Here is a 25,606-nt window from a genome sequence, read left to right on the forward strand (position 1 = left end):
GTTGAAAATCACAAAAAAAACCCCGTCTGCTTCAGCTTTATTCTTTACCTTTTTGTTCCAGCTGAAAGATGCGACTTTCGTAGTTTTCCAGCCTGCTTCCAATGTTCAACATCTTGACTTCCAAAGAATTTAATTTTTCTGTCATGGCATTGGTTTCGATAGTATCCTGGGCCACAACCAGGCCACAAAACAACAAAATCAAAAATGAACTGCTGAGATTCATCTTCGAAATTTCACCACTTGACAGACTTCTGACAAATGATCTGCTGTGGTTGCTTTTATGTCATCTACTCATCCGCTATTAATTATTAACATGTACACGTATACTTTTTTTTTTACACGTTTTTCTACGTATTTGTGATCTAACTATGCCAACCAAGATCAATGAAAGAAATCAATAAAGAAAGAGCAACACAGCAGTCCTCAACCTTTTTTTGTGTCTCGGACCAGTTTAATGTCAGACAATATTTTCACAGACCGGCCTTTAAGGTTTCAGGGATAAAGAGTACAACAAAATAAAATGATACGACCAAGACAAAAACTGTGGTATTAATAAAAATGAATTCACTGTGTAATTGTGTAAATTTATTAGAAAGTGTCCTCCTGAAATGCACCGACAACAATGAGAGTAACATCCTCCTCTGTGCCCCTTAATGCTCTCTGGTTGCTATGGAAATGCGTAAATATTTCTTTTAAAATAAGACACACAACTACAAAACAAATATAAAGTACATGAAATTGCAAAATTCACCATGACGCTAAATCAGTGACAGCCCTGTGCTTGTTTCTCTGGAATGAGACAGTCCCACCTGGGAGTAATGAGGGACAATGATGCCCAAAACACTGTTCAGAGTCAGATAATAAAAAACGGAAATAATGTAAAGTTATTTATTTTTTCTAAAAGAACATTTATTGATATCACAGAGGAAAAGATCCAGGGAAACTGAATTAAAAATAAAAACCCTGAAAACCATATATTTCACACCTGTACCAAATGACTCACAGACCGGTACCGGCCCATGGCCCGGGGGTTGGGGACCACTGGAGTAACACATTTACTAATAACAGCATTAACTATTATAAATGTAGCATGACCATTACGGTTACTGTTATAATACATAGGCTTTCTTTCTCTGATATTAATTTCTGTGGATTTGCACTAATACTAATACATGGCATCATTGTAGATTTTCTGTCTTTGGCAAGAGTCAATACTAAATGAAAAAAAAAAATTTGTGTTAAAAAAATTGTCACAGTGTAATTGGTGTCATGGGGCAATGAACTCTATGTTGTGTCAACATACCAAATATTATAGCTAAAATAAACAATATAAAAAATATAAATGGTGCATTAGATATAGTTTTTCATCAAACTTGGGGGTTCTTGCAAAGTTCAATCTTTTAGTGAATGATTCTATGTATCCTCAGCTTAATTTCAAATATATCTCTGCTACTCTGTAACCTACACTGTTCTTTACTTTAAATTCAACACAGTACACCAGTAGTCTCATGCAACCTTTAGATGACACAGTTACGTGCCTTAGTTTGTTTTGCAGCACTTTTCATAATATGAAAAAATATGCCACATGTACAGACCCAATATCTGACTTAAAAACTTGTAAGCTTTAAATTTCAAGTTAATCAAATGCCACTGAGCAGTTCTTATTTTTAAATATAACCCCTCTTCTTCCTTTCCTGTCCTTTTTTTATTCTTTTTTTTATTCCTTCTTTTTTTTATCTTTCTCCATCTCTCAGTGAAGTTCTTTTTTTTAAATCTTCCTGTGAAGCAAAGCAGCTGAAACTTTAGCTAGCAACAGGCTGCACACAAAATGTTTGTGTGTTTGCTGTTGTTTTTAGAGTTCTTTGAAACATTGCATTTGAAATTACCTGCCACTTAACAAAAAGTTACTCCCTTTATGCTTACACCGCTTCAGTATTTCTAGCTAGATGCAAAAGCACCGGGACTGCAACGTCATAGGATTGTGTTACTGTTCTGGCTCAAATCAGTTTGATGTGACGTGAAATAACTGCCCTCAAATATGTTAAACCAAAAGTTACAAGTCTGTTTTGAAAATATAAGTACAGACATTAAACATGTAGTAGTGGGACTCGCAGACTCTATGTGGACTCCTAGGTTGACGATTTCATGAAGAGCGACAGAATCAGCACTTCTAATGAGAGTCCTAGAAAATGCTTTGTCTTTGACATTGTATCAGATGACACACAGCCTGGCCTCCTTCTTCCCCATATTGGCCAAAAATCATCAGACACTCTGAACACTGAAGACAAATCATATGTAGTGTGTATGTGTATGTGCACGTTGTCTTGCACTGAGTTCATAGTTAAAACATTGTTGCGCTGAGACACAACAGTCTGTTTCTACTGATCTGTGTGTTTCAGATGCATTCTAGTTCCAGGCTGAACTCGGGTCTCAAAAATGAGAAAAAAAAAAGGGCAAAATTCTTCTTTGTAAACTTGATTCTGTGTTACTGACTCCCCTCATCTCTGATTATTAATAATTCACATGGCTGCATTTATGCTATTCATGATCAACTGTTAATTATTATTATCCCTGTCACTTTATGAAACTACAGTATGTGCAGAAGAGCAGGTTTTTGAACAATTTCAGCATAACACCATATAATTAGAAAAAAGAAAAAATGAAAGCATATGGATTTCTGTGGACAAGACTCAAGTCACTTATTGCATAAATATGATTTGGATTGCCATGTTGTCAAGAGTGAATAATATGTCTATGCAAAACTAAATTATGTGCTACAACAACTGGGTAAAACTTGGCACCCTACAGACATATAAATTATCTTTTTTCTTCAGAAATTCAGTTTCTATCTGTGTCAGTCTTTCATCATGATCAGTGACCATGAACTTTAAGTTATATCAACAAACTGTTTTCCTTACCAAAGAGCAAGCACAGTATTTTAGCAGCCAAAACAAACACTTAAAATGTAAACTATCTACTAGACATGATTCCAGTGGGTTATACTGGTGGTGAAACAGCTTGAACAGAGACCATTTTTCTTCTACTTAGAGAAAAATGTTCTGTTTGTTGTTTAGTTGTTATAATACAGTACAAGTAATTCTTTACAGTTTTAGCTACCTAGCCCTTTGTCATCTGGTATAATGTGTTATGAAAAATACCGGTGGACTCAGGGAGCAGAACTCACGGAGGCATAGAGTTGTGGTGAAACAATTTATTTACAGTGAAGGAGATGAATTTTCAAGGACAGTGTATATACAATAAAATGTGAATGGGGACGTGGAGCCGGGACGTGCAGGTGAGGAGACACTGGTAGCGCACTCGATCTAAGGGAAGAGGAGCAGGAGAATTAGGAGGGTCTTACCCGAAACCGAGAAAAGCATAAAAGAGACTTTACCAAGAGTTGGAGAGCTTACTTGGTACTGTTTGCCAAAAACCTCTGTAAGGGAAACAAACCAAACGAGGTGACCCGGAGAAACCGAGAGATGAGAACCCTGGGGAGGAAACAAAACTCCGTACAGGCTCCAGTAGGCAGGCTGGCAGATTATCAGGCACTCCAGAAAAGTCAATACTCCGACATTAGTCCTCTGTCAGACAGCTCCTGAAGAACGCTTCAGAAGAAAGCAGGTTGACAGGTTCATTGAATAACTGCCCCACCTTCCTATGCCAAAAAAGGAGACACAAAACACAAACAAAATCACCAAGCAACCATAACCCGGCTCCTAACATAATGTGCTTTTTTAGATTAACTATTGATAATGTAGTGAAATTATTATTTTTTAAACAGGATGCCAATACAAAAGTGTCTAAAGTAGTGCTGTCAGCGTTAATCTCGTTAAAATGACGTTAACACCATAACTGCATTAACGCGGCAAATCTCCGTTAATGAGTTACCGAAGAGTCTTCCAAATGCGGCCTTCATTTCCCGAGATTTGAAGGCTCGGTCCGGTGTAGCCTTCGTGGTCCAACCTATCCCAAGATTCTTTGCCCGGTGGTGGGTGTGGATATTTTTTTCGGAAAAAAAAGGTGGGTGGCTGAAGCGGGGCGGCCGAAGAGTAAACTTATAAAAGTAAGTACTAAATATGATGTCACTTATTTATGTGCAAATGTTTAATAACGAAGAATATTACAAAATTATTGTTGGCCACATGTCGGCAAAATTATGTGACATTAGTAATGTTTGTACTTTCAGCCTCAATTTGGTTTTAAAGCCTTTGAAATATACACCGTTCAATAGTTGGCATTCATCTTACAAGCAGGATTCACTGCACTGTTAATGTTAGCTATGTTACCCACATAGCAAAATTGGTATGGCCCGGATCTGGGCCACCAAAGGGCCATCATTCTTTGCGGTATGTGGGCCATGTGTAAGTTGTGTGCAGCCACGGGCCAGTTGCAGACACACTGCTGGTCCTGTGCTGGCCCAGAACAGTTTCAGTTCTGGCCCAGAACAGTTTCAGCTCTGGCCCCAGATGTCAGCCTAATGTGTACCTTAATTCAGCCATGTAATAACAACATGTGCATAATAGTGCAAAAGTAACATGACAAAACTCTGTTCAGACAGTGATTCTTATATAACATTTTTCAACTCTCCCAGATTACTCAAAGTGCTCTATACAACATGCCACATTCACTCAACCACACGCTTTCTCTTAACTGAGTGCTTCCTAACTACATTCATAACACATTCACACTCACGACATGTAGGAGCCAGGGATCAAACCACTAACCTTCCGATCAGTAGTTGACCAGCTCTACCACCTGAGCTACAGCCACCCACTGGCAACGATGAGTAAACCCTTACTAGGTTTTGGATAAAGTGTAAACTCACAAACCTCTCAAACCTGCATTTGAAACGTTGGCTACCATAGCAGTATAGTATTGCAACATGGCATTTGGAATTTCTAACTAAAATAGGAAAATAGGAACATAAATAGTGCATCATTGCCAGACCTAGCCCACATCTGGTTGACATACACCCTGCCATAACACCGGTCAGTCAGAAGTGCCAGCTTGATGCCGGATCCCGGCCAGAGCTGTTTTCTATGAGCCTGGCCCACATAAACCAAACCATAATCGGGCCAGATATGGCATGCCATCGCATAAACAGTGGTGTCATTACCAGACCTGGCGCACATCTGGTTGACATACACTCTGCCATGACACCAGTCAGTCAGAAGTGCCAGCTTGATGCCAGATCCGGGCCAGACCTGTTTTCTATGAGACTGGGCCACATAAACCAAACCACAATCGAGCCAGATGTGGCATGCCATCACATAGACAGTGCCATCTATGCCAGGCCTGGCCCATATCTGGATGACATACAGGGAGTGCAGAATTATTAGGCAAATGAGTATTTTGTCCACATCATCCTCTTCATGCATGTTGTCTTACTCCAAGCTGTATAGGCTCGAAAGCCTACTACCAATTAAGCATATTAGGTGATGTGCATCTCTGTAATGAGAAGGGGTGTGGTCTAATGACATCAACACCCTATATCAGGTGTGCATAATTATTAGGCAACGTCCTTTCCTTTGGCAAAATGGGTCAAAAGAAGGACTTGACAGGCTCAGAAAAGTCAAAAATAGTGAGATATCTTGCAGAGGGATGCAGCAGTCTCAAAATTGCAAAGCTTCTGAAGCGTGATCATCGAACAATCAAGCGTTTCATTCAAAATAGTCAACAGGGTCGCAAGTAGCGTGTGGAAAAACCAAGGCGCAAAATAACTGCCCATGAACTGAGAAAAGTCAAGCGTGCAGCTGCCAAGATGCCACTTGCCACCAGTTTGGCCATATTTCAGAGCTGCAACATCACTGGAGTGCCCAAAAGCACAAGGTGTGCAATACTCAGAGACATGGCCAAGGTAAGAAAGGCTGAAAGACGACCACCACTGAACAAGACACACAAGCTGAAACGTCAAGACTGGGCCAAGAAATATCTCAAGACTGATTTTTCTAAGGTTTTATGGACTGATGAAATGAGAGTGAGTCTTGATGGGCCAGATGGATGGGCCCGTGGCTGGATTGGTAAAGGGCAGAGAGCTCCAGTCTGACTCAGACGCCAGCAAGGTGGAGGTGGAGTACTGGTTTGGGCTGGTATCATCAAACTCCATCGGGTTGAGGATGGAGTCAAGCTCAACTCCCAGTCCTACTGCTAGTTTCTGGAAGACACCTTCTTCAAGCAGTGGTACAGGAAGAAGTCTGCATCCTTCAAGAAAAACATGATTTTCATGCAGGACAATGCTCCATCACACGCGTCCAAGTACTCCACAGCGTGGCTGGCAAGAAAGGGTATAAAAGAAGAAGAACTAATGACATGGCCTCCTTGTTCACCTGATCTGAACCCCATTGAGAACCTGTGGTCCATCATCAAATGTGAGATTTACAAGGAGGGAAAACAGTACACCTCTCTGAACAGTGTCTGGGAGGCTGTGGTTGCTGCTGCACGCAATGTTGATGGTGAACAGATCAAAACACTGACAGAATCCATGGATGGCAGGCTTTAGAGTGTCCTTGCAAAGAAAGGTGGCTATATTGGTCGCTGATTTGTTTTTGTTTTGTTTTTGAATGTCAGAAATGTATATTTGTGAATGTGGAGATGTTATATTGGTTTCACTGGTAAAAATAAATAATTGAAATGGGTATATATTTGTTTTTTGTTAAGTTTAATAATTATGCACAGTAATAGTCACCTGCACACACAGATATCCCCCTAAAATAGCTAAAACTAAAAACAAACTAAAAACTACTTCCAGAAACATTGAGCTTTGATATTAATGAGTTTTTTGGGTTCATTGAGAACATGGTTGTTGTTCAATAATAAAATTATTCCTCAAAAATACAACTTGCCTAATAATTCTGCACTCCCTGTACATCGTATCATGCCAGAAGTCAGCCAGCAGTGCCGGCTTGATACCAGATCCAGGCCAGACCAGCTTGCTATGTGGGTATATTGCTGCCTCTGTTCGGTGGTGTCGAGCCAAACTGACTTTAACGTGTGTTTGAACGAGCTGACGGTTCACTCGTTAAGCTGAAAGAAAGATGCTTTAATCACAGCAGTCACACATGTGTCCACTGTACCATCTGGGAACTCTTCTTGTTTAGCACTCGTAATAAAACAAACCCTAAATCCTCCTTCTCTTGTGCTGTTTTGTAGCAGTGTATACACCTGAGACTGTCACCTGTCTGTCTGTCTGTCCTGCACTCTCTCTCTGTTTCTTTCTCTCTGATTGTGGAATAAAAGTATGAACATGTATTAATAAGTGACACTTGTGTTTGAATCCTGCAGCTTATCACACATTTGATTTCCATGTGTGACAACTGCAAGTGTCCAGAGTGAGGACAGACTGAGGGACCCACTGCTGCACATCATCTGTGAGGCTTTGCACCCCTGATGATCCACCAGGACAAACTCAGCAGTGTGTGAGGAAGAGGAGGAGGAAGAGCCAGCAGCAGCTGACAGATGGAGAGAATAGACAGACTGTTCCCTGTTTGTGAAGGACTGCTGGAAAAGTTTAAAATAACTAATTATCTGTCCTGAATCAGTCTTATTAGGTAATGTTAAAATAATGTTCTCATTCCAGTGTTTTCAGTGTGGGAGAAAGTACTCAGGGCCTTCAAGTTACACACTATGAAAGGCAGCAACAAGTTTAATATTCAGAAACCTAAAGTATGTATCAGCAGCAGAATGGAGCTAAAAATAAATGTTTGTTTCAGTTCTATGAAGCTTTGAGTATTTTGGATCAGTAGCACTGCTGTGTTTGTTGCATCATATTGCTGTAATTGTTTATATGCTTTATATATTCTGAGGTAAGTTGATCTATAGTGTTACATCATAATAAAGCATATGGATTTCTGTGGACAAGAATCAAGTCACTTATTGCATAAATATGATTTGGATTGCCATGTTGTCAAGAGTGAATAATATGTCTATGCAAAACTAAATTATGTGCTACAACAACTGGGTAAAACTTGGCACCCTACAGACATATATATTATCTCTCTTCTGCAGAAATTCAGTTTCTATCTGTGTCAGTCTTTCATCATGATCAGTGACCATGAACTTTAAGTTATATCAACAAATTGTTTTCCTTACCAAAGAGCAAGCACAGTATTTTAGCAGCCAAAACAAACACTTAAAATGTAAACTATCTACTAGACATGATTCCAGTGGGTTATACTGGTGGTGAAACAGCTTGAACAGAGACCATTTTTCTTCTACTTAGAGAAAAATGTTCTGTTTGTTGTTTAGTTGTTATAATACAGTACAAGTAATTCTTTACAGAATATTAACTAACTAACTAATAGCTAACTTTATTAACTAATCGTGACACTAAATTGGGATACAGCCTAAGTCTCCCTAGCCCTTGTCCTATGTGCAGTGTGTCAAGTCTTGCTTTCCCTTGCTTTGTTAGGTCTGACTTGTCCCAGCTCTGTTCCTACCTGTTCCCCATCCTCTCATTGTCCTGCTTGTGTATTTAAGCCCTGTGTTTTTGTCTGTCCATTATTGCGCTGTACCCTCACCGTACTGTGTTTACTCCGTTTGTGGTCCTGGCTTAGTTCTAGTTCTCAGTTCCTGGTTTGCTTTCCCAGTTTGTGTTGTTTTATTTTAAAGTTTCCAGTTTAGTGTGTAGTTTCCATGTTCAAGGTTTTGGTTTGTTTTTGTGAGTTTACGTTATATGGAAAGTCTTCCCAGCAATAAAAGCTGCCGCTCATTCCATGTATGAGTCCTGCATTTTGGTCCTGTTGACCTTGACAAAGTGGCTTAAACAAACAAACAAACAAACAAAAACACATTCTTCTGAAAATGGTCAGGTAAAAAGATTGGACTGAAAATGAGTTTAAAAATAGCCAAACATCTGGATTTTTTAAACTATTGTTTGAGACCACTATAAAAAATACAAGACAGGAAGCAAAATAAAGAAACAAAGAAATGAGGGATGTCTCAAGACTTTACAGTACAGCAAATCCAATAATTGGTAATAGTATTTCTGAGATCTCTTTATCATGCTGTCAGACTAGGAAACCTGAAAATAAATTATAACAAACACAAACAAAAACAGAAACAGATGAAACACACAGAGAGAGTGTGACTTATTACCTAAAGATACCAGCTCATATCTTTACACAGCACATGTGCTTTGATCCCAACATCAAGCACAGCTGCTGCTCTGTCTTTTTTCACCCACACTGTGACAAAGACAGTGATTATCATACTTACTGAGTCTCCTCACAATCTTCATTTACACAAATACCTTTTACCAGTGCTTTAAGTGGGCCGGTACGCGCCGGTACTCAGTACCGCCACTTCTAAATATAGCTCTTGAGAGTACCGCCACCTCTCCATGCGCCCAGAACGTGCTTTTAGCGTACCGGTACTCTCATTTGCACATCTGTTATAATCGTTTGGCTGCGCTGCCGCTTTTCAGAGCGCCCTTCACAAGCACGCTTCCTAATTCGTCCCACCGAGAGCAGAGACTACATTACCCATACACCAATGTGTTTTACAAGTGAAAAGCGCATGCGTCGCTTTTGCCGTTGTCATGTCAACAACTCAACGTGGTCCGGAGAGGGTGTGTAAAACGCGCAAACAGCTGCTCGGTTAAAATACAAAAACAATGAACACCTAGTATGCTCTCCTGGCTTCAGACTCTGAGTAGTAAAAGAACAAGGTCAGAATCAGAGGACTCGCTGGCTGACACCCCACCGAGCCAGAATGATATCGCTGCAGGTCAGACGCAAGCTAATGAAAGCTGCACCAGTGCCGCAGCCGCGGACGACGGCACTTTTTGCGACGACGAGGACGAGAATGACACCATTTCTACCGATGACAACAGCCGCGTTAGCGAGCATGAGTGGCCAGAATGTTGGTCCCAAGCACAAGTCCGGTATTTCTCCACAAATTACAAGTGGCTGATCAGCAGAAATCAAAAGTTGGGTTGTAGTGTGTGTAGTCAAGTTTGTGCTCGCGTGGACATGCAGCAAGGGCAGAGAGTGTCGCAGGAGTGGAGTGGGTGCTTAATCTCGTCTTTTGGAAGGGACAAGGCTGCACAACAAAACTCACTACGAAAGAAAATAAAAGAGCACAGAGACTCAATTTATCACAAGAAAGCAGTTGAAATAAAAGAGAAGGCAACACAAAATACAATGCAAAAACACATTGAAGATATGAGAAAGGCTGACTACGCTTCAACTTCAATGTGTTTAGAGCAGCTTATAAGATTGGCAAGCATGGGCGTCCCTTTACAGACATGCCAATAGATGTCCAGTTGCAAGTCTTAAATGGTGTCAAGATGGGCAGAGTTTTGCACTCTAATAACTCATGTGCAAATATACTGGATCACATTGCAGCTGAAATGAAAAAGAAGGTAGTCAATGACATAGTGATGAATGAAAGAAAATTGTGTGTGCTCATTGATGAATCCACTACAATAAGTGGAAAGTCTGTGCTTGTCGTGTGCCTGCGGTCAGCTATTTCCACTGAAAATCCAGACACAATATTTTTTGAACTGATTGAGCTGCAGGGGACCACAGCAAAGGACATCACTGAAGCACTGTTAGGATGTCTTCATAATAATGGCTTTGACCCTCACTACCTACAGGAACATTTGTTGGCATTTGCTTGTGATGGAGCCTCAGTGATGCTTGGGAGGAAAGCAGGAGTTGCCGCGCAGCTTTGTTCCAAATTCCCTTACCTGTTTGTCTGGCATTGTTCCAATCACAGACTGGAACTGGCAGTTTGTGATGTTTTGAAGGAGGTAGGAGGAATCAACCACTTTAAAATATTCTTAGATCAGCTTTACTCCCTCTACCATGCATCACCAAAAAACCAAAGGGAGTTAACCGAGAGTGCTCACAATGTTGGACAACGTCTCCTTGTGATAGGCCGTGTTTTATCAGTGCGTTGGGTTGCTTCAAGTGAGAGAACAGTGAAAGCAGTATGGGAGAACTACCAAGCTCTGCAGGTACACTTTACAAGTGCTGCTGCTGATACCAGCAGGGACTCAAGAGAGAGAGCAAAATACAAAGGACTCAATGATGTTCTCACTACTGTTTCTTTTGTGGTCAATCTTGGCATCATGTATGACGCTCTCACAGAACTCAGTGACCTCTCAAGAATGCTCCAGAGACGGGACATGACTTTGGATCAAGCCGACAGGCAGCTGGACCGACAAATCCGGGTGTTTGAGTCAATGGTATCCACACCTGGTCCCTACACACAAACTGCCATTGAAGCTGAAAAGGAGAAAATCTTCAGAAATGTATGCCTGCATGAAAATCAGAGGGTTATAAAAATCAACCATGGCCAATTTTTCCGTAGGCTGGCTGAAAATGTTAAGTGCAGGATGACTCCAACAACTTCCTCCCATGTCAGTAAAACCTCATCTGAAAAGATAGATAGTCACCTCCTCTCAGACATCAAGGTCCTCCAGTCTGACTCCTGGCCTGCATCTCTAGATATTCAATATGGGGATGCAGCGGTCAGACGTTTATGTCAGAGATTCAGAGTTGGGGAGAGGGAAAGTGTCCTAGGATTTAGGGCGTATAAAGACCTTAAAGCTTCCAAGACACCAGCAGCCCTGAAGCCGCTTCTTACAGCTGTCCACACCATTGCAGTATCAACAAGTGAATGCAAGCGAGCTTTCAGCTCAATGAATGATACTTTGACAGATAAAAGAAACTCTCTCGACATCAAAAGGCTTTCAAATATGATTTTCCTGAAATGCAACGGACCACCCTTGGATCAGTTTAACGCACAAACATATGTGCAGACATGGCTGGCACTAGGGAGGAGAAGTGCAGCATCCACAAACTGCGAAGCCCAAAGTGAAAGGAAAGTGGAGCCCAAAACGTGCTGGAGCCTTTTCTAGGTAAAATGATTTGTACAGTATTTCTCATTTTTCATTTGGTGTACTGTGATTGTATTTTGCTGAATCTGCTTTTGTATATTTTTCAGGGGTAAAGAAATGAACCATCTTCAAGACTCAAGATTATGTTCTACTGTTCTATGGTTATTATGTTTGGGTTGCTTCAAGTGAGAGAACAGTGAAAGTAGTATGGGAGAACTACCAAGCTCTGCAGGTACACTTTACAAGTGCTGCTCAAATTCATTTGTGCACTATTTTATTTCATTCTGTTGTCCTTCAACCAAATAAATAGCAAACTGTCTGCTTTTTAAACTGCTTTGTAAAATTTTATAAACTGATTACATGTGTTATTTTGCTTTGTGTAAAAAAAACCCAAAAATGCTGAATTACTGAATATACAAGGACAGAGAGACTCAAGAGCAGCTTCTATCCCCAAGCCATCCGGGCCCTAAACACACACACACCCGCCCTCTCATATCATCTATATTTGACTGAGACAGGACTCTCTTCCAGACACTCTAAACCCAGGCATAATTTACATTTCAAACTCCTTTAATTTTAAATATGTTTATATTGTCTATTCTGTAAAATAGTCAGATGTCTATTCTTATTAATGTACAGAATTCACCTGCTTGCTGCTACTACTGCACATTCACCCAATGTATATACCAGTTATATAATGTCCCCCCCTCCAAATAAAGAACCTTGAACCTTGAATACAGAAGACTGTAACTCTTACCTGTTACTGGACTGTAGCCATTGTCAATATTGGTAATTACTCCTTTGTAGACTAGGATTGTGTCTGTGTTGAAAGGTCCAGTATGTCCACTGCACTGAATATTATCTTGGTTGCTTCTGTGGAAAATAAATCATAAAAAATATAATACATTTGTGTAAAGTAAATCTATGATTGTCTCCTCACCAAAATATGTATTTCATCTTATGTCTCCTGCAGTTTTGTGAATTATGACTCGTCAAAAAAAGACAGAGTATCTTGGTATTTCAGTATTTGATCTCTGAGTTGTTGCCTTATGGCATCAAACTCTTTTAGGATGTTAGCAAAAAGACATATATACACGCCCCTGCTCTGCGGGGCGTGTATATATGTCCCATACTTATGTGTTGTACTGAGTGAATCGACTGAAAGGGAACGAACAGTTATGTCTATAACTTCTGTTCCCTGAAGGAGAGGAACGAGGTACAACACAAGGTGGCCCCACTGAGCAGTTTGGCTCGGTGAAGAGCGGCTATCGAACTGAGGGATGACTGTGATGACAGCGGCTATATGTGTGAATCGACTGAAAGGGAACCATGGTTTGCCTGGTTTACAACTTTCACATTAGCAAAACCCAGTCAAATACACATATGAAAAAAGCATTTGTAAATTACTGGGTGTGTGTTGGTCACTCACATGTGAGAAACGATGAAAAACTGTATGTTTGCTTTATATCATTATATCACATTTTAGTCTTTTTTATAATCTTTAGTTTTGTTTTTGTTGTTTAGGATTAGTACTTCCTGAGACAAATGGGGAAGTCCACTCCAGTCTTCCACAGGAGCTGCTAATCCAGTTCTACACTGTGGTCATTGAGTCTGTCCTGTACTCCTCCATCACAGTCTGGTATGGAGCAGCCACCAAAAAGGACAGGAGCAGAGTGAAGCAGACTGTACGGGAAGCAGAGAAGATCATTGGCGCCCCCCTGCCCTCCATCCAGGACCTGCACCTCTAAGAACCAGGAAATGGGCAGGAAAATCATCACAGACCCCTCACATCCTGGACACAGACTTTTTGACCTGCTGCTCTCTGGCAGACGGTACAGAAGCCTGCAGACCAGGACCACCTGACATAGGAACAGCTTCTTTCCCCTCACCATCTCCCTCCTAAACAGTTGAACTGTCACACACACTATATATATATATATATATATATATATATATATATGAATGAGAGAGAGAGAGAGAGAGAGAGAGAGAGAAATACAAATACAAGTGTGTGTGTGTGTGTGTGTGTGTGTGTGTGTGTGTGTGTGTGTGTGTGTGTGTGTGTGTGTGTGTGTGTGTGTGTGTGTGTACATTGTTTACTTATTGTTGTGATTTACATTGCTGTGCTTGAGAGTCACCACCTACCGGAACCAAATTCCTTGTATGTGTTTGTGCATATACATGGCCAATAAACAAGATTCTGATTCTGTTTGTTTTTGTGATTCTTTGTCATATGTAAAGAACTGCCTCTGTGTTGTACTCTTTCAGTACAACACCTTGTACGATCCCTTCTGCTTGAAGATAGGTTGGAAAAATGTGAGACCACAACCATAGCAAGATACCAAAGATGTTAATCAGCAGAATATATAATTTGATTTAATTTAATTTAATTTATTTAGGACACTGCATGTTAATGAACATAAATGTAAAAAAATTACATGAATGTAAACATACCAGATTATAGCCAAGGGCTAATTTCCATCTGTTGTCCATAAAACATAAAAAATAGACATAATAATTCATAAGAAATTCATAATTCATTCATAATAAAAACTCCATCAACAAACTCACACATACACACAATTCTATTACCAAACAAAACATTACAACTATACAACTTATACATGATCACACACTTGATTTGTCCATAACCAATTTTTAACCTGTGCCTTAAACAAGGTGAATGCAGAGCATTCTCTAATGAATTGAGGAAGACTGTTCCACCAATGGCCGCCCTGGACAGAGAGGACGTTCTGCCCAAATGCTGTCTGTCTGTGGGGTATAAACAAGTCTCCTTGGGTTGTAGCTCGAGTGGTCTTGTCTGAGCTTTCTTTATGCCTAATGAACTCCTTTAGTGGTGGTGAAGCAAGGGAGTGTAAGACTTTATATATTAAACACACTCTTTTAAGTTCCTCTAAGTTATTGAAGTTCAGTGTTTTTTTAACACATGACAGTGGTGGTGGGAAGTCGGTTTTTTGTCAAGTAGTTTTAAACTTCTTTTATAAATGTTTTCAATAGTTTTAAGTGTTGTTGGACAAGTAAGTGACCAGGACGTCAAACAATAGTCTTTATGAGAGATGATCATTGACTAAAAATACGTTTTTGCAACATTCATGTTTAAATTACTACGTATATAATTAAAATTTAGATTATTAAATTTAAGTCCTTGGGACACTTTACTTATGTGACTCTTGAAGGATAATGTTGGGTCTATAATGACCCCAAGATATTTAAATTCTGGAGCTAATTCAAACTCTACTACATCCAGGAATATGTTTGACTGCTTCAAGTTTAAGGGGCGTTTTGAAAAATACATGCAGACAGTTTTTGAGGTGTTCAACATTAGGCATGAGTCCTCCAGCCAGCTATGCATCAATGCTACAGCAGCTGTAAGATCTTTTGCCACCTGCTGGACACTATTTGCTTGCGTATATATAACTGCATCATCCGCATACATCTGAGCAAATATATTTGGACAGACTTCAGGTAAGTTATTGATAAAAAGAGAGAACAATAATCCTTGAGGAACCCCTGTATCACAGTCTAAATATGGAGATTTAACCCCGTCCAACACCACACACTGTTTCCTGTGTGAGAGATATGAGGCAAACTACTGAAGAGCCTGACTAGAGATATTAAACTGAGTCAATCTGGACAACAATATCTGATGGTTTACGGAGTCGAAAGCCTTCTTCAGATCTAAAAATAAAGCTCCAACACAGGGACTCTTGTCCAGCAAGCTCTTCAAGTTCTCCACTAACATACACAGGACAGTATCTGTGGAGTGATTTGCCCGAAAACCAAACTGCAATGGATGTAATGAGGGTTGGGTGTTTTCAAGGTGAGCAGTGAGGAGTTTAACCACCCACTTCTCAGCTATTTTAGATATGACTGGGAGTATGTGATAATTAGCCATGTCAGTCTTCACACCTGCTTTGAAAATTGGTGTAACTGCAGCAATTTTCCAATCTGTTGGAACAATGGAGTGTTTGAAAGACATATTCAAAACATGAGTTGTTGGACGTACAAGAAAATCCATATGTTCCTTTAGGAAATTTGTGTTAATACCATATACATCAAGTGCTTTTGATTGTTTTAAACCTGTAATTAGTTTAGCAACTTCAGTGTCTGAAATATGAGTGATGATTCACATTATCAGAGCATACAACTGAGTCAAAGCTCTGACTGATCTCCTTAACAGATGAGATAAAGAAAGTGTTTAAGTTACTGGCAATAGATAGAGGCTCTCTAACAATAGAGTTATTTACATATAGTTCAATTGTATTTTTGTTTTTGTTTGAATGACAGCCATGTAATTTATTTAGGTGTTGCCAGATAATTTTACCATTACCTTTGGCTCTTTCAATTATATTTATAAAAAAAATTGCTTTGGCCTGTCTCAAACTTCTTGTTACTTTGTTCCACATTGAAGTAAATCTCTGACTATCCAGAGTTAGACCTGTTTTCAGGAACTGTTTTAGTAATTGATCTCTTGCTTTCATTAGATTCTTGCACTCTTTGTTTAACCAGGGCAGATTAGATGTTGTCTTTATTTTCTGTCGACCTCTAATGGAGTATGTTGATATAATATCCTTGGCAATGTCAGTGAAGTGACTGCTACAGAATTGTGGATCATCACTACACAATAAAGGCTCCCAGTTAATTGATGCTAATGCTTCTGCTACATTTAACACAAGACCATAGTTATATTTCATTATGCCAGTAGATGGTGTTCTTGCTGTGGAACTACCAGATAGACTCTAGCTATAGGCTCTGCGCATGCGCAGCTCAGAAATAAATGAGCTCCGGCCTGAGCAAGACGCGAACTTCGGTGTCCTCTCTATTAATCCACAGGTACTGACAAACAAACTTTTATGTTACCGAACTTTTTCTGAATGTCATGTAAGTTGAGTAACAACTGTTCGGCCATATTTTGAGATGATTGTGATGATGTTGTTTTGCGGTATTTTGTTGTAATGAGTATTAGTGTATCATCGGCATAATGCTATTACACTACATAGCACTATAAGTATATGCTATGACAGTAGCAACCTGCAGCTTCAGAAAATGTGTTGTAGTGTTTGTTTTAGTGTTAGCCAAGCAGCTAATAAAGGCTCCCAGTTAATTGATGCTAATGCTTCTGCTACATTTTGTCGCTGACTTCTTGGTATAAATTCATAAAAGGATCTCCTATTAGATGAACTATGAAAGTCATTCTTAACCTATGATTTTATAAGTTTTCTAGAGAATAATATAAAATTGTGGTCTGAAATACCAGTGATAAAATTGTAAAATTTAATAATTCGCTCGGGCTTATTACTAAAAACCAGATCTATTTTAGTTTAAGATTGTTTTGTTATTCTTGTGGGTTGTTCAATGTGTTGAGTAAAGTTTAAAGTCTCCATTATGTCCTTGAGTGTTTTTCTGTTTTCACAGTCCCAGTTGACATTAAAATCTCCCATTACAATTATTTCATTAGACTTATTATTTATAGTATTATATTTAAGTAATATCTGTAGTTGTTCATAAAAAATATTCTTTGCGGAAGGAGGGTGATATAAACAGATCAACGTAAATGACATTTCTGGAGAAAGAGTGATTTTAACCCAAATAATTTCAACATCTATTGGTGAACTAAGTAAAGAGCAATCCAGGTGTCTTTTTACATAAGTATTCCTCCTTCTCTTGTTCCAATTCTATCCCTTCTGAATACTGTGTGCTCTGGAAAGACAACCGCAGACTCAGGAGAAGAACTTGTGAGCCAAGATTCAGGCAGCCGAGGTGGAAGCCCAAGCAGCTGAGGTGTAGGCCCAGGCAACTGAGCTGGAGGCCCAGGCAGCTGAGGTGGAGGCCCAGGCAGAAACCCAGGCAACTGAAGCAGAGGCCCAAGGAGCTGAGGTGGTAACCCAAACAGCAGAAGCGGAGGCCCGGACAACAGGGGCGTAAACACTATTAGTTGCAGATGTATACTAACTGGGACGGTGGTTGGAGCACAGTTAGTTGAGGTGGAAAGCAATGCAGAGATAGCTGTGCCCATAGGCTAACTAGGCTAATTAGTTTTAGCCAGTCCAAATCACTGATGTTTGAAATAGTTCCAGGATTTAGTTCTATATCACCAGCCAAAAATAGCGTCAGAACAAGTTTCAGTATCTCCAGGGACAATTGTTACTGGGGGTGGTCTAGCATGACCAAAATCCAAGAATCTTGTGAACAAAAGATGTTGACTCCATTTGGCAGGGAAAGTGGTATCCAGCTTTCTTAGACATGTCAAACTCCACAGAAGATAAAATTGTATAAAAACAAAAAGACAAGTTGATGTCAAGATCCAGGGGTTTTTAGATGGTTTTTAGGTTGTTTTTTTTGGGCAAAAGCACAGGACCTGCCAAGCTGTGTGTCTGCACCCTAGCAGCCATCTTGAAAGAATGCAGTAGGTCGGATGGATGATTTTTATGCAATATGCTTGGTGCAAGCATGTAATACAATAAAGACCTGCAATAAATGCAATATGTATATTAATAGTTTCATGACAGGAAAGGAGGCTGACTGCAGTCCATCGATCACATTACAAGTAAATGACTTGATTAGATAGACATAAATTCGTTACATAACTGATCGTTCAGGATTGATAAATTTGAACATTTAAGTTATGTTTATGTAAGGCAATGATATGTCACTGTTTGGGATTAGAATCTAAAAGAGGTCCCTACCACTTTAAGTATGTAAGTGCAATGGCAGCATGAAAAGCTGTGTGGTTTAGGAAGAAGCGAGGCATGGACAGAGAGGTTAGGATATGACTGTGTACACAGGTAGTTCTGGATAAGTTTTTTGGAACTTTCATGCTTATTCAGAAAAAAATTAATTGTTACATCTTCAGTTTGTAATAAATAAACAATCTTCAAGTCATACTTTAGCTGGAAGAATTTCTTTTGGAAACCAGGAACACGCGTCAGCCATAGAGTCCGTTTTTGAACTTGGTTTATTGGAAATGCAGTTGCTGTGCCTACTACCTGTCTGCACAATTAAACAGAAAATGTGACAAATTTAATATTTTTATATGACAACTAGTCCATTCATTAGGTACTTTTTTTATTTCCTATATGATTCAAAGTAAGTGTTACTGTTTCAGACTTTGTAATAATGTTGATGTTGATTATTGTTATTCATGGTTTCGGTTTTCTTTAGTTCTCACTGATCTTTGTTCTCCCTCCCTTAGTGTTCTCCTCAGCCTCTGTTTAGCCTGTGTTCCCATGTCTGCTCTATGCTTTTCCTGTGTCCCACATTTCATGTCACCCTTGTCGCTATGTTCCATATGTCTCCTTAGTCCTTGTCCTGTGTGCAGTGTGTCTAGTCTTGCTTCGTTAGGTCTGATTTGTCCCAGCTGTGTTCCTACCTTTTCCCTATCCTCTCGTTGTCCTGCTTGTGTATTTAAGCCCTGTGATTTTTTTCTGTCCATTATTGAGCTGTACTCTCACCGTGCTGTGTTTACTCCCTTTGTAGTCCTGACTTAGTTCTAGTTCTCAGTTCCTGGTTTGCTTTCCCAGTTTGCGTTGTTTTATTTTCTAGTTTCCAGTTTAGTCTGTAGTTTCCATGTTCAAGGTTGTTTTTAAGCTCTCTCGTTTGGCTCTTGACGAGGGCAGTCGCACTTTCTCCCTCTCCCTTCCCTTATCTTTCCTGCTTGGCTTTCTCATGGCTCTGTCTAGTGTTGTCTACTTTTCTCCCTTTACCCTGGAAGAGTCTGTTCTCTAAAACCTAAAAGAGGAATTATGGATTTGATCAACTGGTCCCTGAATGCAATTGACACCCTCGAGAAGCCTGGGTCCGGGAGAGCCCATTGAAGACATCTGCCTTTTCGGAACCATGATAACAGGGTTGTTGCTGATCAGCGCTGGCTGGGCCCTGGCTTATCAAAGAATAAAGAAAGCGGAAACGGCTGTTCAAATCCCCACAAAGCTGCCCGCTATGTTGATTGGAACGATAGAGCGAGCCGTGGCTTCTCAGACTGGGCTCATTAGATGCAGCACGGATGACATCTTGGAGAAGTTTGCGACTGCTGTTGTGGTCGCAAATTTTGAAGCCATCCTGATAACCTTCTCCCACCAACGATGTGGAGATCCAACCCTTTTAGATCCAATTAAAATCAAGACACTCAAAAAGATGCTCTGTAAAAGAGTAGAATTCTTGGAACAGAGTTTAATACACTGAATCATATGAACAGCAGGAAAAATACATGCATACATCTAGCAAGCAGAAAGCAAGCAAAGCAAAACCCTGGGGTGTACAGCCTTAAGCACAGACAGCAGAGCAACACAGAGATGGACAGGAAGCAGCAGCAGGAGGAAAAGAGCTGGGGGTGTCCACTGGTCCCCTAATATATAGGGACCAGTATCCCCGCCCCTTGCTGCTGGGTAACTTTCCCACGCACCCAAACACAGCTGCAGGGGTCAGGTACAGGCCAGGGTACGCTCAGGGCTCTTGCTGAGGGCCCTGCCCAAAGGGACACCCTTAGGTTAACCCTTTGCTTTGCCTTCTGACAATAGGTCACAACATAGTCAAAGGTCACACATTAATCCTAATTATTAAATCTTACACAGCAATTGGCACAATCTTATAACTACATCAGTGTAGGTTCAAAGTATGTGTGTGTGTGTGTGTGTGTGTGTGTGTGTGTGTGTGTGTGTGTGTGTGTGTGTGTGTGTGTGTGTGTGTGATTATATCGTATGATATTTTATCGTGATGTGTTCAGGATCTCTGTTACAATGTTACTGTTTTGGTTGTGCTGCATGAAAGACGTTGAGTGTGTATTGGAGGAGGTTAGTTACCAGAGCTGGAGAGTGAGTTATTCAGGCGAACTCTCAACAGCATTAACTGTCCTGTTACTGTAAAACCTTAATAAACCTCGGTGAAGCAAAATGTCTTGTGCATAAGACTCTACGTGAAAGTTAAAATATATATGTTCAGTGCACATAGATATATAGTGTATATAGTTACATAATTATACATATCAAACAAAAATCCACCACACTTTGAGTACTGTCACTCTGACGACATCTGACAACATCTTGGACAGGCTCACAGCTGTCGTGAACAGCCATGAGCCTACGAACAGCCGATCCGATCAGCTGTTCGTAACACTTTCTACGTTGGAATAGACACCAGCACGAACTATCGTATGTCCAACATTACCTGTTTATTTTGATGCATATGCTGGTTTTTTTGCAAATTTGCATTGTTACATTTATTTTCATTTTTCTGCAGTATATAAAAATTGGTGTATTTCAAAAATAAAACTATGAAGACACTTAAAATAAATTTCCCGTGGTGGGAAACTATTTTGTGCAACTTTTTGTATTTACAGTTTTGAGCGATAAGCCTCTTAAATTTCTCTAACTAGAAATATATGTAAAAAAAATAAACAAAACAAAAATGATTTTCTATTTTTTTGTAGTTTATTGTACTTTTTTGCAATTTATTTAATTACTATGCACTTAATGCATACATATTATTAAAATTTGGGCTATAATGGTTGTATTGATGTATAGCAACTTGAAATGCTCCCAAAAATGGCTCCACAGCATGTAAAAATATAATATAAGCTCTGGCGGACTTGGTTCTATGGTAGGTCTTAAAGGGTTAAACAAAAAAACAAACAAAAAGACATTCTTCTGAAAATGGTCAGGTACAAAGATTGGACTGAAAATGAGTGGAAAAAATAGTCAATATCCAGTATCCAAAGTTCTGGATTTTTTTTTTAACTATTGTTTAAGACCACTAATAAAAATACAAGACAGGAAGCAGAATAAAGAAACAAAGAAATAATAGATATTGGATGTCTCAAGACTTTTACATCGTACAGCAAATCCAAGAATTGGTAGTGGTATTTCTGAGATCTCTCTACCATGCTGTCAGACCAAGAAACCTGAAAAAAATTATAACAAACATACTACACATTTAGAGGAAGTGTGACTTCTCAGCTAAAGATACTCATATTTCATGTTTCTTCATAGCAGAAATCTGTATTTGTGTAAACTGTTGTGATGCTACACTGCAGCCAGCTCTGAGGCTCATTAGAAACATGTTTGTCACTGAATTCCAATCAATTAAAACTCTTGTGCCATTTATACACAGTACACAGAAAAAAAACAGAAGAGGTCAGTATCACATTTGGACCTGCTAACCAAACACAGACAAAACACACAGAGGGAGTGTGACTTATTCCCTAAAGATACCATCTCATATATTTACACAGCACACGTTTTGATACCAACATCAAGAACAGCTGCTGCTCTCTTTTTTCACCCTGACTGTGACAAAGACAGTGATTATCATACTTACTGAGTCTCCTTACAATCTTCATTTATACAAATAACATTTGCAGTATTGCTGATCACTATTTGCTGATCACAGAGCTGAAGTGATTGAATGACTTTGCATGTTTTGACACGTGGAAAAGGTTTTCATTGTTTTAGTGCATTTTACATAGGTGAGTCTATGAAAAATGCCTTAACTTCACCCTGTTATTGTTATCTTGTATGTATGTTTGCTGTTCCTCACATTTGAGTGACCAAAAAACCACTGAAGGTTGTTTGGCTTTCTGATGCCCAAACATGTGAGTTTGCACCCATGCGCACGTACACTTTGTCCCCTTGCTGCAGCTGCAGGAACACCGCATTGCCTCCATTATCAGCTACATCGCTGTGTGTCACGTGATCATTTGTCATCACCATCACTTCACTGTTTTTATGGAGAAACAGGTATTGTGTATGACTTCCTCCAGCATGATAGAAGAGGGTAAAGTAATAAACACCTGCAACGGGTGCTGTAAAGACACCTGAAGAGTAGAAGAGCAGTGGTCACATTAAAAATAATCTGAAAACTCAAACTGGAGATCATTTGTGCAGTATTGTATTTCCTTTTTATTGTCCTTCAACCAAATAAATATGTCACAACTGTCTGCTTTTTAAACTGCTTTGTAAAATTTAATAAACTGATTATATGCGTTATTTTGCTTTGTGTAAAAAGTGCTGCATAACTCTTACCTGTTACTGGACTGTAGGCATTGCCAATATTGGTAATTACTCCTTTGTAGACTAGGATTGTGTCTGTGTTGAAAGGTCCAGTATGTCCACTGCCTCTTAACGTTGTACTGAATATTATCTTGGTTGCTTCTGTGGAAAACAAATCATAAAAAATATAATACATTTGTGTAAAGTAAATCTATGATTGTCTCCACACAAAAACATGTATTTTGTCTTATGTCTCCTGCAGTTTTGTGAATTATGACTCGTCAAAAAAAGACAGAGTATCTTGGTATTTTAGTATTTGATCTCTGAGTTTTTGCCTTATGGCATCAAACTCTTTTAGGATGTTAGGACAACTACTTTCTGCCATACCATCACCCTGAGCCAAACACAAGAAAAAAAAAACCCCAAAAAAACAAGCTCTGTAAATCAGCGGTCCCCAACCGGTACCGGTCCGTGAGTCGTTTGGTACCGGGCCGCGAGAGTTGAGGCTTAGGTGTGAAATGTATGGTTTTCAGGGTTTTTATCGGTTTTCAGCGTTATTTTGTTATCGTTTTTATCGTTTACTCGGTTTTCCTGGGTCTTTTCACGTGTGTTATGAATAAATCTCCTTTTTTTTTGGTACCGGTACTAGTTTTATTTTGTTGTATTTATCCGCGACACCTTAAAGGCCGGTCCGTGAAAATATTGTCGGGCATAAACCGGTCCGTGGTGCAAAAAAGGTTGGAGACCGCTGCTGTAAATAACACAAGGCTGTTGGTCATTGTTATTAAAAGTTGCAATAGTTAAAATACCATATCAATAATATCCTTCAACACACTTGTAATTTCATTAAACCTAACTAGTCCATTCACTGATACCTTCTAATCAGTCATACCTGTGAATTCTTGGTAGGGACTAATATCTCATTCTTCTATATAGTAACTGTGTGTCTGTTTTAACCTGCTAGGACCCGGCGTCCACATATGTGGACATCGCATTTTTGGGTTATTTAGACCAAAATACTCAATTTTGCTCTACAAGGGCCTGATATCCTCTTACGAGGACATTATACTGCTACTGTTCTATCAAAATTTTAAACGAATATCCTCATATGTGGCGCTTATTTTTCTTAAAAACAAAAATAAGGTAAAAAAAAAAATCTGGTAATTCTTTGTTTTTACATTCATGATCACATATGCCCAAATATCAAAGAGAAATTAAAAATGTATGCCATGGAAGAGTTCGGGTCTTAGGAGGTTAAAGAACCTAAGTGTCCACCTGTTCAATCTCCCAGTCCTAATATTACATTGATTATATCTGGTCTTTCTCAAAAAACAACTTTTCTTGAAACCATTTTCAAAAGATTTCAGTTGCACAGTTCAGTTTCTCATGACAACCAGCTCTCTTATGACGTGACACATCAGAAAGGCATGACTGGTCAAGTCACAGAGCAGTCAAATTCATCTCACTTGATCTTAAAAATCAGATCAGATTTTTAAAATTAAATTTTATTGTTTATTGGCAATGTACTGACAGCTGCAAAGACAGCATCCTGTGTATATACATAAAATCCAACTTAATTTCATTGGTTCATTTTGAAGTACCTTTGTATAGTACTGGGTAAGTACACACAATAATAAATCTGAAACAGACAAAGAAAAAAAATCATTTTCTGATCATCAGAACTTAACTGTGCTGGAGAAAGTTTGAGATTCTTTAAAGTGGTTTAAACTTGCAGCTTTGGACCTCAGGAGAGTATTTTGAGAAAGCAATGCAAATGTAGAGCGGGACACAGAATAACTGCTGTAAATAAACAAAACTAAAAGCCTTGAGACAAAGCTCATTTCTTTGCATTTTACTTCTAAAGAGCTAGACTTTCAAATCGTATTACTTGGGCAGTAGTTTTCCAGGTTTTGTAAAGATCTTTCAGGGATTTTCTTTGGGCATTGACTGCTTTTTCATTCATTGTCAGTCCAGTCCTTTCCCCTGTCCACTGCTGGAGATGCAGTTCAAAATTGTACCTTTAATACTCTCTGACAGTAAACACATTTACATGCAGCTTCTGTCTTTTCACATTATTCCTTGATGATTACATAAGGTTCAGTCAAACTGAGGATTCAACCAAAAACAATTATGAAAAAAGTGTTTAGATTAATCAATAAAATTGCCCTTCATGTACCTTTGTGTTGCAGTTCCAAAATCTGGTTTTCACTCTCCTTCAGCCTGTTTGCAGTGTGGTTCAGCTTTGTCTCACTGTCTTGTTTCAGCTGGGTTACAGTCTCCTTTAGGCTCATTTCAGTGTCCTTCAGCCTGGCTTCACTCTCCTTTAGCTTAGCTTCCATACAGTTCACTTTTTCCATTATGACCCCAAAGTCTACCAGGAATTTGCACATGTCAGGATTGCATGACTTTGTTTCAGTAGCATTGTTATGACTGTGAGCTAAACTCCAGCCACAGAACAGCACTATATAGCATAAAATGTCAAAATCCATCTTTCAAGTTGATTCAGTGTCACACACCCTGCAGAGATCTGATTAATGTGATTGATCTACCTGCTTTTATGGTATAATGCTTTTATGTTAATAGTTAACATTCACATGTTAACTATGAACAGACTAATAAACTTTTTTTTTAAAAATATTTTATCCAGCTGTTATCAGTCTGTACTAGTTAAACTCAACAGAAGAGTATTGAGGAAATAGTAATACATTTACTAGGAAACAGTCTCAGTGTAGTTGCCATTGTCTAAGCTCAAACTCTA

General features: G+C 39.3%; 1 protein-coding gene and 1 long non-coding RNA gene across 2 annotated transcripts; both read right to left on the bottom strand.

The window, feature by feature from the left end:
* Positions 1-3,196: 3,196 nt before the first annotated feature.
* LOC145425461 (uncharacterized) lies at positions 3,197-7,141 on the bottom strand. Its single transcript, XR_013906151.1, has 2 exons — positions 3,414-7,141; positions 3,197-3,323 (listed from the first exon to the last, which is right to left on the bottom strand). It is a non-coding gene; the product is annotated as an uncharacterized LOC145425461 (long non-coding RNA).
* A 15,042-nt stretch (positions 7,142-22,183) lies between these two features.
* LOC145423327 (complement C1q tumor necrosis factor-related protein 3-like) lies at positions 22,184-25,337 on the bottom strand. The gene is made up of 4 exons (XM_080295634.1): positions 25,190-25,337; positions 25,025-25,102; positions 22,882-23,010; positions 22,184-22,673 (listed from the first exon to the last, which is right to left on the bottom strand). Exons 1-4 carry the CDS (start codon positions 25,335-25,337, stop codon positions 22,393-22,395), a joined length of 636 nt encoding a protein of 211 aa, XP_080151760.1. The 3' UTR covers positions 22,184-22,392.
* Between the last annotated feature and the right edge of the window lie 269 nt (positions 25,338-25,606).

Source organism: Astatotilapia calliptera, chromosome 3, assembly GCF_964374335.1.
Source record: "Astatotilapia calliptera chromosome 3, fAstCal68.1, whole genome shotgun sequence".
In the NCBI taxonomy this organism is placed as follows: Eukaryota; Metazoa; Chordata; class Actinopteri; order Cichliformes; family Cichlidae; genus Astatotilapia; species Astatotilapia calliptera.